At 39.4% G+C, this 13,883-nt stretch overlaps 1 protein-coding gene across 1 annotated transcript in view; it reads right to left on the bottom strand.

Annotated features, from left to right (window-relative positions):
* Positions 1–13,883, bottom strand: part of sema4ba (sema domain, immunoglobulin domain (Ig), transmembrane domain (TM) and short cytoplasmic domain, (semaphorin) 4Ba) — a 41,505-nt gene that overhangs the window by 15,271 nt on the left and 12,351 nt on the right. Inside the window, exon 2 of the mRNA XM_035664943.1 lies at positions 7,677–8,084. Coding sequence (XP_035520836.1) covers positions 7,677–7,794 — 118 coding nt within the window. The 5' untranslated portion in view covers positions 7,795–8,084. The remainder of the gene's footprint in view (positions 1–7,676; positions 8,085–13,883) is intronic.

Here is a 13,883-nt window from a genome sequence, read left to right as displayed (position 1 = left end):
CCAATTACAAAAAGACCAATTAACCAGAAAGCGGTGACAGGATGAAAGGAAACCTTGAATAAGATTAGTGTAGACATAGATAATGCAGGATTGCATTTACATTTATTCATTGGAGATGCTTGTCCAAAGCCACAGTAGACAGGCCTTTGAGAAGGAGTAGAAAAAAGGGCTAAAGGGGTCACTAAATGGTTGTATTTGAATTTGTATGGCACTTTTCAACAAAACATGAAATAGGGGAATATCTTTTGGAATATTTTTTTTTCTGCTGAGGTTTTAAGATATCCTCCTTTACCCCAATGCAGTGGAGGTGAATGAATTGTATTATTTGGTGCAGCATTTAAAAATGACAATTGAAAAACTCAACAGAAACCTGGGTTTCCAGGAACAATGGCCCTTTACTTTGGACAATCCACAGAGCTCAGTCAACATTTTTCACTGGAACTACTTTCTACAGAAAGTCCCTATGAAAGAAAATACGTATTACTTAATTCTAAAATTCTCTGAATGCCACAAACCTCCATTGTATTTGGGAGGCAATACAACTTTCAGAGGTGGGTATCTAAAAAACTTTTTTCACATAATGTAACTTAAGATATAGGTACACTCTGCTCCACTTTGTTGTCTCTGCTGACTGATGATGAAAACACAGCTCACATATCAAGGAGGTAGTTATATGACCCTTTAACTGCAAAATGAAAACACTACCCAAAGAGTAAACCAGCAGGCAGAGCTGGATAACTTTACACTGTATCACCATTACCAGACCTCTGATCCAGAGAGAGAGCAGCTTTGTCTGGTTTAGAGCACCTCGGTGACCCTTTATAGAAGTGCATGAACAGCACACTCAGTGGTTCAACCACTGGCAGCTGTAAGCAATACGAGATCATTGCCATTATTATGTAATTAAAAGTAATTTCTGCAAATGACACCGCTAAATGGATTGAAATACTCGCCTCAACTGGATTGCTAATCTATTTAGAGGGGGAAATTAATTATATTGGGCTTAAAGGAATCCTACATTTTTCCAGCTGATTTCCTGATGAGTCTGTGTCCAAAAAAAGTACATGGATAATTAAAAGTGTGGAACATCCCCTCTAGAGGGGAACTGTGGAGTAATTTGTCCTTTGGTGACAGAGATCTAAATGCCTTCTTTTGTAGGGCAACTAGGCTGACTGTGCCCTCCCTTATGAGTGGGCTGTCTTTATCAGCTCTTACAGCTGTTTTTTCAGGAGATCGGCTGATTGCATACCTCATTTAAAGCACCCGTTCTTGTTTACTTTTTCCATAACTACAAAAAAACACTGTCACAAAAAATAGACTGTGTATAATTACAAATTACACTGCAGCAAACTCTCTGTTCATTAGTAAACTTGTCTTTGCAAAGTAAGAAACAAGGCTTATTGTCAACATTAAAATCATCTCCTGACTTAAGTCCCAAAATGATGTCTAAGTAGTTTGTAATTTCATCTGTCCTGGTCATAGTTTACCAGTAGATGACCCAGAAAAAATGGCTGCCTCTCTTTACTGAGATAAGGGGCAAGCAATAGCCTCATGATGGGTCATCTTTAAGGGACGCCAGATGCCCCATTTATTAAGAATTTACATGACTCTTTGACCATACACAACCTGTTCAAGAGGCTATTATATGAATAAACCTGTTTGTAACTACAACTATGTCCAAGTAAACAGCAAGATGTTGGGACTTCACTGAACATCCAAGAACATGATAAGACCCATTGTCGCAACACACTATCTGTTTGTTGCCCCAGAACTCAGGAATGTGTAACTGTGTCTCAAACAGGGATGAAGAGACACTCATTCGAGCCTTTGCATACTGCTGTATGTGAATGTTGCATACAACATCCATGGATGACTAAATAAGCCTTACAGAAATACAAGATCATACTTTGTATGCTTTATTTAAAGAATAGCCATAACACCATAAACATGACCTACATTTCCATCTCTAAAGATATATTTTAAATATTGTTTATATTGTGATAATTATTGGTCTGCAATCATTGACGCAACATGATAGGACTGAAATCTGAAAATAACATTAAGATATATGTTATGAGTTGGTTTGGTTTATTCACATTATTCAAACGTATGAATCAACAAGTATTACTAAAGTAAAACGTATTACAAACACCACAAAAAAAATCTAAAAGATAATGGTTGTTTGACATTGATCAAAATTGTTTAGCCTTTGACTTGAAGTTAGCAGGATCTGATTTCTCTTTAATTAAAGGAATTTATTCCATTTTGTGCTACTAGAATACAGAAAGGTATCATTATCCATCTTATAGGCAAGAAGTGACAACAGACAACAGAGAAGGTAAAATATATCCCTGATGTCAGAGATGGGAAACTGTGATGCAATTTATTTCAATTGTTTGTTTAAAAGAGCAAGGATTGACAGTCGAGCTAGGATGCCCTCAATGTTAGAATAAGTGTGCTGAAAATAAAGACACGAGAGAAATTATACTTTAGAGAAGTAAGGAAGAACCTACTCAGACAGAGCAAAGAGACTCCAGGGACAAATCCCTTTTCTTTGTCTTCATCTACCTTCTGTACTTGTTCAAGGACTTTGCTCGGGATAGAACAGATGAACCCTCGTAAATCCAATTGCTTAGAGAAAAAGTGATTAAGACCCTCTGCTGCGAGTGAAGCAATGACCGCTGTGACAGGAAACCATAGTGTGAACAGGAGTCCCACTGGGTCAGTGTCAAAGCAACGCCAGAACTCCCACTACTGTTGCATTGTCTGGCGACATCAAGACAGAAAACAGGCCACACTGCAGCACTAACTAAATTATCCCATGTAATTTTAAACTAGCTATTAGGAGCTGCTGCTGAATGGGTAATTGTGTGGGAGAGTAGACCTGGGAAGCTGAAGGACAGTGACTGAAGCATCTGGAATGCATTAAGACAACAGGCCAAGAGGGCCAATTCACCAGGAGATTCATTAGACAAGCTGTGAGCCTGCTGTTTGCATTGGTAACTTGTGGGGTTGCATCTTGTTAGCAGGATATTGCCTCCACTGCACCATGCTGATGCTGAGATTGGTGGCAATTTTGAACACGGCTTCAGGAAACAGAGGCTGGAAAGTCATACTGTAAATGCTGCAAATCCTGTAAATGCCAAGGAAATTGTAAAGTGTAGAGATAAAGTATGTGCATTACGTATTCACACAGCAGGGATGAGAAATAACAGTCTTTGGTGGTGCAATTTATTGGGGGATCGAACCTAGTTAATCTGTTAACATTTAAATAAAACACCTTTATCCAACTCTATTAAACCTGTAGTTTGTGAAAGAGCCCTAAAGGACCCTTTCCCATGAAAAAGGTTAACATGGCAATCTGTTGGTCAGGGAGCAACACCCCAGATTAACCACAATAATGTAAACCAGCTGCTGGTTCATCAGGACCTCACTGTGACCCCTTCCTCAGAACAGCGCTGGAACATCAAGAACAAAGAGAGTACATGAGGTTATGACATGTTTCTGACTGTACAGCAGCACTCTGACCTGACTGGTCTGACTCCATGCTGTGTATTTACAGTAGGAGCAGAGACACAGTTGCGGTGTCCTCGCAACACCATCAAAATGAACGTGCGACGCAATGACAGTGTTAAAGGGTGTTTTAAGGGTGTGTTTCTGCTGAGTTTGATTTATATCCCGCTCCCTGGTGGATTGCACAGAGAAGGTGTCATACATATCAACAACACGTTGAATATTCTCTATTGTTGCCTAAGTATTTTTAAACAATGACAGAAAAATCTGAAGTCTGTCCGTCTTTTTGACAGATTAACACTGAGTGTGAGCTACCATTAACTAACATTAAGTAACTCGCATGCAGCACTGTCAATCAGCACATGTAGACCCCCCTTCCAGAAAGTGTGCAAATCAATTAGCTACTGATGAGTAGTCTTGTCTTTGATCTCACATGCATGGCCTTGTTGTCTAACTAGCTTTAGGCATCGCACTGCTAGGCTACATCGCTACATAGCCTAGCTATCGCAAAATGTCACAGCAGGTAAGTGTCCGAAGCTGTGCATGTTCACACTTCACAAGAGCTAGGTCAAAGGTTACTTTTAAATGAGTTGCTTTATAAAATGTTGTGAGTTTGACTTGGGTGGAGGAAGTTTGTGGTTGTTGGCTCGTAGTTTCATTGTTTGTTAATGACTTCTTGTGATATAAATGAGGCGGCTTTCCACTGTTATGTTTTCCTAACATAACAATAGTAACATAGTAATAGCTCGGTTGGAAAATTTGTGTTTCATTATCATTAAAAATAAAATTTAAATGACGCGTCATTTTTATGATCCTCAACATGACAAACAGCGAGAAAGTCAAAGGCGACCTCTGATCGGAAATATCAGGATCAATGATCAGTCATCAGTTCATTATAGATTGAAAATAATCACTACACATACTACATCATCTTAAAAGCACCACCTTTTGTATTTACTGCTGTATATTTAAATTCAAATAAATCACCTAAACTATACTTGAATCTATAGAACAGGAGGACAATTAAAAAATCTAATGCAGCTGTATTTCTCATTTCAATGCAATCTACTTAACTGTTTTCTGAAATGATTAATTGATTAATTGATTAGTCAATCAACAGACAATCTATGTTTCATCTATAAAGTCAGAACACATCTTAAGAAAATACTGATTATAGCTTCACAGAAGTGAGCAGTCTGAGCTTCTTATGTTCAACATAATTTGAATACTTTGATTTAATTAAATTAATAAAAACATGCAATATGAACTAAGTCAACAAAAATAATCCTCCTAACAGTTGCCATGACTTTAAGCATCAGTGTAATCTCATGGACTTTAACAAGGCAACTGGAGTGTGTTCAGGCATTCATGCCATTAAGAACTGCTGTTCAGCTATGGGGCACCAATACAGTATTAAAAAGCTGTTATCTCACTTGACACTGCTGTCATTTTGAATTACTTGAGAGTGGTTGATTCGACTGATATAGACATGGCAGCTTTTAAATAATTAAAAATGCTTTACTCCCAGTGTGGCTGTGGGCATGGCCCCTGAATAAAATTAAAGCACGTCTATCCACACACATGATGTCTGACAGAGGGCTAAACAGATCAACAGGCAAAGACAGGGAACATAAACGGCTTATAGGTGTGCCTTTAAATAGTGTTCCAACACACTAAGCCATTCAGCATGGTCTGCATTAAAGCCTGGAACAAAGGCGGAGAGAAAAGCAGATGCAGGCTCTACTCCCTGAACCCATGATCCGTCCTGATAGGCGCATAATGAGAACCAGACAAGTGTTCACACCATAACACATACAAATCCCCATTCATTATTCATGGCAGATTACCCTCTTCATTAAGGCAGAGGCGGGGACCAGGGGACAGAGAGGGCAAGACAGAAGAAGAAGAGGAAGTTGGTCTATGAAAATGTTACCGGATGAGAAGCAGCCAAGCAGCTCTAGCCCGCCTATACTAGGTTATGGCTTGCAAACCGTCAAGCTAACTGGCATCCAGATAGGACAGAGAGGACCAGAAACCATGACGAGATCAGGCCTTTTCTGCTGTATAAAGTTCAGGTCCCTGAGGCCCACAGCTCTGTATTCTGCTTTGATACAGTAAACACAATGTGACAAAGCCCTTCTGCGGGAGGCTGAAAAATGTCAGTGTAGCAGAACCGACATTACCACAGCAAGACAAATTCTATCACCAGGCCCTGCTAACCTTTATCAGGAGGATGAAGCTTGTTTTTTTGCAAAAAAACAAGCTACTGGTCTTTGAAACATCATCATGATAATCTGTCAGGGACTTCAGTCTTTTTAGATAACATTATTCACATTAAATATAAAGTCACTATGAGCCCTTAACCATGCCAAGGTAGGTCAGAAGGACCTGATAAATGTACTCCTTGTTAAGTCTAATTGTGGATCGTAACTACCTCTGTTGTTAAAGCTGTGTTATTTCCTGCATGACCCCTCACGGAGAGCTCATTAATGTTGTTAAAGTTACAGCAACATGCAAATGCTATTACAAAACAAACTGATGACTGAGGATAACTCTGGTTAACTCTGAAAGTATTATTAAAATAGACACAAGATAGAAAAGACACCTGTCCCTGCTTGGCCTCAGTCATACCGCATCCATAGCACACAAATACTTTACAGTTTAGTTCTCCTGGCTTCTGACATGTGGGTTTTGTATGTTTTATTGTGGTATTTAACACTGGCTGCACGCCCTAAAAGCAAATCTTTCTATCAAAACAGGGAGAAGTGTGAGTGTGAAGCGTCTTTTCAGTGAGTGATTGATGGTGTGTGTTGTTGTGAAACGCTCTACCAGGCCTGAGCTGTGAGCTTTGTTGAGGCTGGCAGGTGAGAGAGATTACCTGTTGGTATAGAGGTCCTACGTGAGGGAAGGTACAGGCTCAGACAGGCAAGATGACTGACCTATTTGAAAGCTTGCCTGATGCGAAATAAGGCTCATACTGGAAATGCTATCCATGTCTATAATAGATTACTAAGAGAGATCTATCAACACAATCTTTCCTGACATTAAGACTCTAACGATGCCTGAACGTGAATCACTAACTGCAGTTCAATCATTGAAAGCCTGCATTGATCTCATAATCCATCATTTTGTTTAATTGTCCATAGAAATACTAAGGCACAATAAATGTTTAAATCAAACTTGTCATCTCAAGTGCACTAGTAGATCATTTGAGTAATTGCATAAGTGATGATAAAATCACTACATGGCACTAGTGGCCATAGCAAATCATGCTGCACAAAAGGCTTATTTAACAATATCCCCAACATATTTTAAGGGTGAAATATGACAAGCATATTTGTTATGTTTCTAAGCTGGATGGATTGTATGACATTCTGCAAGCAAACAGAAAAAGTACCGATTATATAAGAGCAATGACTTGCAGTGCTTATGAGACTATGTCAGACTGCCCTCAGTAAATCGTAGCACAATAGGCCTGTTCATTTTGTAATTATGTCTGACCTGTAGGTACTCGACAGAGCCACCCCGATGGAGCTGCCATTCACAGTGCGGATTTACATGGATTTTAAATCATTATGGCGAAGACAAACACCATTTCACCCATCCAAATCCCTTTAGCCCTTACAAAGGACACATATGAAGTGTATTGATTTTTTTTTTTCAATTCACAGAGTTAATGAACAGGGACACCACTGGGAATTACATAGACAGGCCTGTAGGCAGGATGTGAGAGTAGGTGCACTCTGTTATAATCAAGAAGTACAGTGCTAAATAGTAAATAGTTTAACAGAAAACAGCTGCTGTTTCTGTTTCTGTTGTCTGGGATATACAAGTTATAAGATCTGCCCAGCTGTGAGCTCGCAGCAGCTCTACTATACAGAGCAAAAGCAATAGCCCTGCTCTTTTTGACTGTTTATTAACAGTCTGCCAAGTGCTGCTGTTCATGCAAAAGGATCTTACAAAGCCCCAACTGGAGCCCCATGCACCCCCAAAGCTCACATCATCCTTTCTTCACTGACAAATAACAACCCGATGAGTCTGCTACCATGCACTAAAATTAATCAGTGATGTATAAATGTGATGTTGGAAAAGATCAGGACTTAATACTGCATGTTACCGTGCATGAAACAACCCACACCGTAGTAGAAGTTAATAAAACTTACTGTAAGAGAAGGTGAGGCGTGGAGTGACATCATTTTCCGTGACAGCCGTATGAAAGCAACCAATGAAGAGGACGGTGTAGGCTGAGAGACAGAGCCAAGCCATACTCATTGTCCACATGCCTCCTCAGGACCGCCAGCCAACTTGCAGTATTTGCCTTTCAGGTTTTTGGGGAATTCATGAAGAGCGTCTTTTTTTAGGCCGTGTTTATTTTCTCTCCCTCTCTCTTCCTGCAGCTCCAGGCTCCTTGAATGGAAGTCCTATGCTCTGTCGTGAAGTCAGGGATTTCCTTTGGGCCTGCAGAAGATGATGCTGGTTTGAAATGACGATCTGTGATCTCAGAACAAGACAGAAAGTCTCCACCGATCAGCCTCCATGCGTACACGTCACCGCAGGGTCTCAGCTGCGATCTGCAAAGATGAAGGAACAACATTCAAATTATGGCTTTGCATAAGCAAGCTTGTGTGGTCCTTTTTTTATCTGGAAGGAAAGTGGACCAATTGATTAGTCGACTAACAAAAAAATGTATCAGCAACTATTTTGATAATCCATTAATTGTTTAAGAGCAAAATTCTCTGATTCAAGCTTCTTAATTGTGAGAATCTGCTGCTTTTCTTTGTCATATGCAATAGTAAATCATCTTTGAACCAGCCAAAACAAACAATACAAACATTTGAAACTTAAATATAACTAATATTTTTCACTATTCTCTGACATTCCATAGGACTAAACAATTAATTAATCAATTAATAGTAATATATCAATGGATCGATAATGAAAATTACTGTTAGTTGCCACTCTAATTCTTTATAATCGGTAAAATTTCCGCATCATACTCTACAGCAACACCTGCAATACTACTAAGGGCACAAAGTAAAAAAAAATGTCTTTCCGTGTCACTGAGAGCATTCTTTATCTTAACAAAACCAAACATCTGGCAACACAACCATCACATCACATTATATTTGAAATTTGAAAGTGCCACAGGAAAAAAACAAAGTCACTTTCTCTATCTGTTTGGCTCAACTGACCTTTTTACTCCACACTACAGATCTGAGGTGGTATTGCTTTCAGTTTCTCTTCAGAGGGTTGAGCAAGTGATACCACTGTAGTGATCATTAACAGAATACTACATGAATGAGCTTTGCTACAGGGCGTGTTTGAGCACAATGCTTAGGTCAGGTTAATTTGATAGCGTCAGCTACTGACAAACAACGGTACACTCCTAAAGCTGTAATCTCCATATCTGAACTGTTCGTACCAGCTCTATTGTGAAAAGGAAAGAAAAGAATGCAGAAGTTTCTTAGAATTTTTTGTTTAAGCTTAAAGACAATGAAAAGGTGTGACACCCATATAACAGCTCATGTTACAAGAATTACCGGAATATCTGTCCCACAGTCTTCCTTGGATGAACTTCAGTTAAATTACTGAGAAGTGGTGTGTATACAATTTACACTGTTTTGATTCCTACAGGTCACATAAGGATTTATTTCTGCCTGCTCTCAGTTGCAATGAGGAATTTATTGAGATAGAAGTGTCCAAAGCCAAAGGAAACTGGTTAAATATTTGCATAGGCTTGCTGTTAGGTGTGCCCCAAATCAATACAGATTACTGGAATTTAACTCTTTTTTTTGCCATTTAAAGGTTGACACTGGCTAACTCCTTATCCACAATGGCTACAACAGAAAGAAAAAGAAAGAAAACATTAAAGCCACAAGAAAACTCTTATACCAATAATGGAATTATGGGGCAATTCAGTGATGCTGATTAACTGAACGTAGTGAGACGTGAAGGGAAACTCAATACACACATCCCAGTTACAACTGCAAACGCTCCATTACAGTTGCCACAGGGAGCTCCTCATTAAACGCAACCAACAGGAGATTCAGTTTCATGTGAGGTATGGCAATCAATAGCAAAAGGTAGTGAGTGAAGCTATTCCTGTTTTCTATCAAGAGGCTCCTGACTCTTAGTCAATAAGCAGTCTGACACTTGCTGCAAACACAGACATCTCCAAATCTGAGCTGGAAAGATGACATTTGGAGGAGCAGGAAGGCCTTGATAAAGGCCAGAGAACAAGACACAAAGAGGGTTATTTCTACCGCAGTACAGACACACTCAAGACTCGAATTTGAAAGATACAGGCGCACACTCTATTCTGTCAATTTAGTTTTCAGAAGCAGGAATAACAGTGAAGCGAGGGAAATATCAAGTTGTTCGAAATAAGTTGTTTCATTTAAAGTCTTTTAAAATTAAAAAATGGTGTCAACAGCAGAACAAATAGATCAAAATCCATCCCATTACCATTGGTGCATACTGATGCACTGTGCAGATTTGTAAAAGCTATGAAAGGAAATATAGTGACGATGACTAGACATTGAAGAATTTCAGCCTACAGCAGCAAGACTGTGACTCTTAATGATCATAATGACAAAAGCAGACGAGGTTATGAGAGGCCTCTGCTTTTGAAACTCCAGGCTAGGTCAATTGTTTGGACCAGCATATGTGATGTCAGTGGACTGTAACATGTAATAGACAACGAGGGTGGCCATAAGCATCATTAGGCTCCTTTGTGTGGAACAATTCAAAGTGAGACACACCACTTGACCAAGAAACAGTGAAGTTAAGATTAATTCTGGGTTTGTGTGACAGTCAGAAAAAGAGACGGCATGCATCAAGCTGAATCCAACTGAGGTACGCAGAGAGAGCTCGACTCAGCGTGAGTGAGAGAACAAGGGCCCCTCTGACAGCACAGAAATCTATATGCAACTCTGCACTTCACTGCTCTCTCCTGCATGATGCATAAACTGAATCATCCCTTTCACTCCCTACATAGACGTGATAGTGTGCTCTGGCTATGGATGATACTCTCCCATCTCTCTGTCTATGATCTCCTCTTAAATTTTTCCTGATCTTTCTTTCTATATATGCCCCCCCAGCAACATATCAGCCAGCCTTATCAGGACACTTTGTTATAATCATTACAGGTGTCAAACCTTTCCCACAGGTTATATTAAAAAAAGAGTCCATAGGTTTGGTTTTATTAGTGGGAGGACACAATTGAGTATGTTGTTCTTCACCAAGACTAAATTAATGTTATTTATCTATATACATTTATATTAAGCTAGTCGAAAAAACATAATAATGAACTTAAGCTTTGTGCATTCTAACAAAACCATAGAAATGTGGCCTAAATTATAAATAAGCATAAGAAATAGTTTTAGTCTCTTAATAGTGTCATTACATTAGGGTACATAACATTGTAACCTTTAAATCAAAATATGTGAATATACATATACCAAAAACATGTAGTGGAGGATGAGTAGTTTTTCAAGTCCTAAGTAATGTTCACAGAGTTTCCTGTCAGGCTGTGACCAACCCCAACAACCTCTATCAATCAGAGGATTAGTGCTGCCTTCAAGTGGCCTGAGAGTCAAAACCTGGGGCAATAAAGTTCAACAGGCCTCACCACTGCTCACAAAGCTTATGTTGCTGTAAGTGCAGATAATAACTGAACACCAAGACCAAGAAGAATGTATCAACATTTTTATCAACTCAGAGCTTCCCTCACCTGGATTATGATGCATGGACTGTAAGTGTAAGTGGGGGTGACAAATCAGGGTTCTGAAAAGTGAGGGGGACATCCCAAGTGGAAACTGAAATATCGTATGCTTCTTGCTGGGAAATAAGTGGCACACAGAAATGTCACTCTCTGACTGATGGTATATAGGCATCTGCTCACTAGCCCATCATCCATATCAGTAATAGCAACAGTTTTGACAGTCCATGAAGTAAAAGAATTAGCTGTGGAGGGGGAAATGCCATTAAATAAAGGAGTAAGAAGCTCTGATGGGAATAGGGAGTGAGTTACATACAACAAAAGAACTGATTCATAAACACATGTGGCTGTAATGAGAATACTTAACATTTATAACATTAAACTTTTTTCATAAAAAGTTATGAGCATTTATTGTACTAGAAAAGAGCTTTGGGCATACAGTAGAGTGCATGTCTAAAAAGAGGAAATAAGCTTATATTTAACCACAACAGGGAAATTCCCAGCCCTCTTTAACAGTCATTTCCAGTAGTACAGCTCATACTATCCAATAAAACTCTGATTATATATCACTGAATGGCAAAGACTGTCCAATGACAGCACTGCTTATAAGACTCGCATTATAAATAGCAGCACTGCGTACTGCTGAAACAGGTGGCACCACCATTAGCATTTGCCATCCGAGTAGAGTAGGAGGGGTCAAGGCTCCCTGGATTCCACACACAGCCTGTTGACTGGAAAAGTGTTGACTGAAAAATACGACCTATTGGCATGCCTGTCATCTCAGGAAGCCACCTGTATACACACACACACACGCACACAAACATACACGCTGGCCACCTACGTCATAACCCCTGGAAAACCCAGGTCACATGCTCCCAGATGTGGCCTTCACCCTGCGATCAGTACTTCTCCTCCTGCCCCCCTTAACACCTCCACGCTACTGAAGGACTTTCAGATGTGAGAAGGAGCAGATGTGAGATGGGGAGGACATCATATGTCAGGTGAGCCTTTACTGGAGATACACGCCTGCACATGAGGACAGAGTGGCTGATTCACTGGGCGAGTGGTGTGGGAGTACACATTGACGCAGCTCTGCATCGGTCCTACTGCCTCTCAGGTTATTTCGTAACTACTCTTCCAGATCTAAAGATATCTATCTATGAGTAAGATATTACAGCACGTCCGTCACGGAGCTCAGGTATCGGGTCAAAGTGAAAAATCACGATCACAGGAAGCTTAAGGTATTCTCACATTGCTCCTATTACAACAACTAATTTCATCATTCCTGTTAAAAGGTCCAGTGTAAAACATTCAGGAAACTTTGCCTAGTTGTAACATAAGTGTCATGAGCCTCACTTAATTAAAAACACACACTACTTCTTACCTAGAGATAAGTTGTTACTACAACTAACTTCCAGGTGTAACTGTTACATAGCCAAACTGACTTACTAACGAAATGTTAGACTGAAAAGTAAAAGATGTAATCTAAAATATTGTGGATGCGTAAGCCCTGACACCTCTAAAATTCTGTTTTGTAATGTTGTAAACTGGAACGATTTCAAATTCAGTGTCACAAATATAAAACAGCATACTTTAGATTTCAAAACGTTATGACAATAACATTAAACTAAATCACCAAATCAACGAGGTAAGCATAACCAGGTATGTAATCGATTTCTCCATTTATGCAAATTTGAATTAGTAACTAAACTTAGGATCGGTAGCTAAGTTTAATATGTAAAACTTTCTGTTAACATGTTTATTACTTTTGATTGAGCGTGCAACATATACACAGATTTACACATTACTAAAGCCATTACTAGCTACAAGATTTATAATGATTGTGGGTTTCTTGAGTTTGTGTGCAACCTGATTCAGTAAATTACAGTTTAAAACAAGAAAGTAGTTTGTAACTTCAGAAGAACTTTACACAAAAACTCAGTAATGGACAGTAACGGCTGGTGCAACCCAATTCAGTTCCCCAGTTGATAGGAAATTCGTATGTCTGTATTTCTGATTAGCTGACTGAGAAGAAATACCCTCTCTTTCCTGTTCGACCAATTTTAAGTCCAATCCCCAGACCCAGCTAAGAGTAATTAATGGCTCATTCATCCCTGAGTGAACCATACAGCAGTAATTATGACCATATGCTATTCCAAAGACTTTTAATTGCCTAATTAAAATCTTATTAAACTATTGAACAGAGATAGGGGACATTTTGAACTTAAGGTTCAGGGGAGTTAAATTCATCAAGCTTGCTTCTCCTCCGGGGTTTGTGACACACAGCCAGAGGTTGTGAATTTTATCACAAGCGCTGACTTCTTAAAACGTCCCAAATTTGAAGCTATCAGGCACTAAGAATGTATTGATAGATTACGGTAATATATGGCTGTGAAAGTGGATGAGCATATTTCATCACCTCTGTCTTTGAATCCTTTACAAGTGCCTAAATCAACCCGGTTTCAGAAGTGAAAATATTTGAAATGATATTCCATTTCATTCCATTTCCCCCTCTGCGTAAATTTCCATAACAGATGTGGAGCCAGCAGAAGCAGCTTGCTGATGAAATGTAAAGTAGCAGAGCAGGGCCTGCTATCACTATCAAGGCCGAAGTGGGTGAAAGAAGACCAGCAGGGGCTCCGCGACAGAC

This window comes from Morone saxatilis, unplaced genomic scaffold (assembly GCF_004916995.1).
Source record: "Morone saxatilis isolate NCDOM2014 unplaced genomic scaffold, NCSU_SB_2.0 Contig2, whole genome shotgun sequence".
Classification (NCBI taxonomy): domain Eukaryota; kingdom Metazoa; phylum Chordata; class Actinopteri; family Moronidae; genus Morone; species Morone saxatilis.
This window is presented reverse-complemented; position numbering and strand designations above follow the sequence as displayed.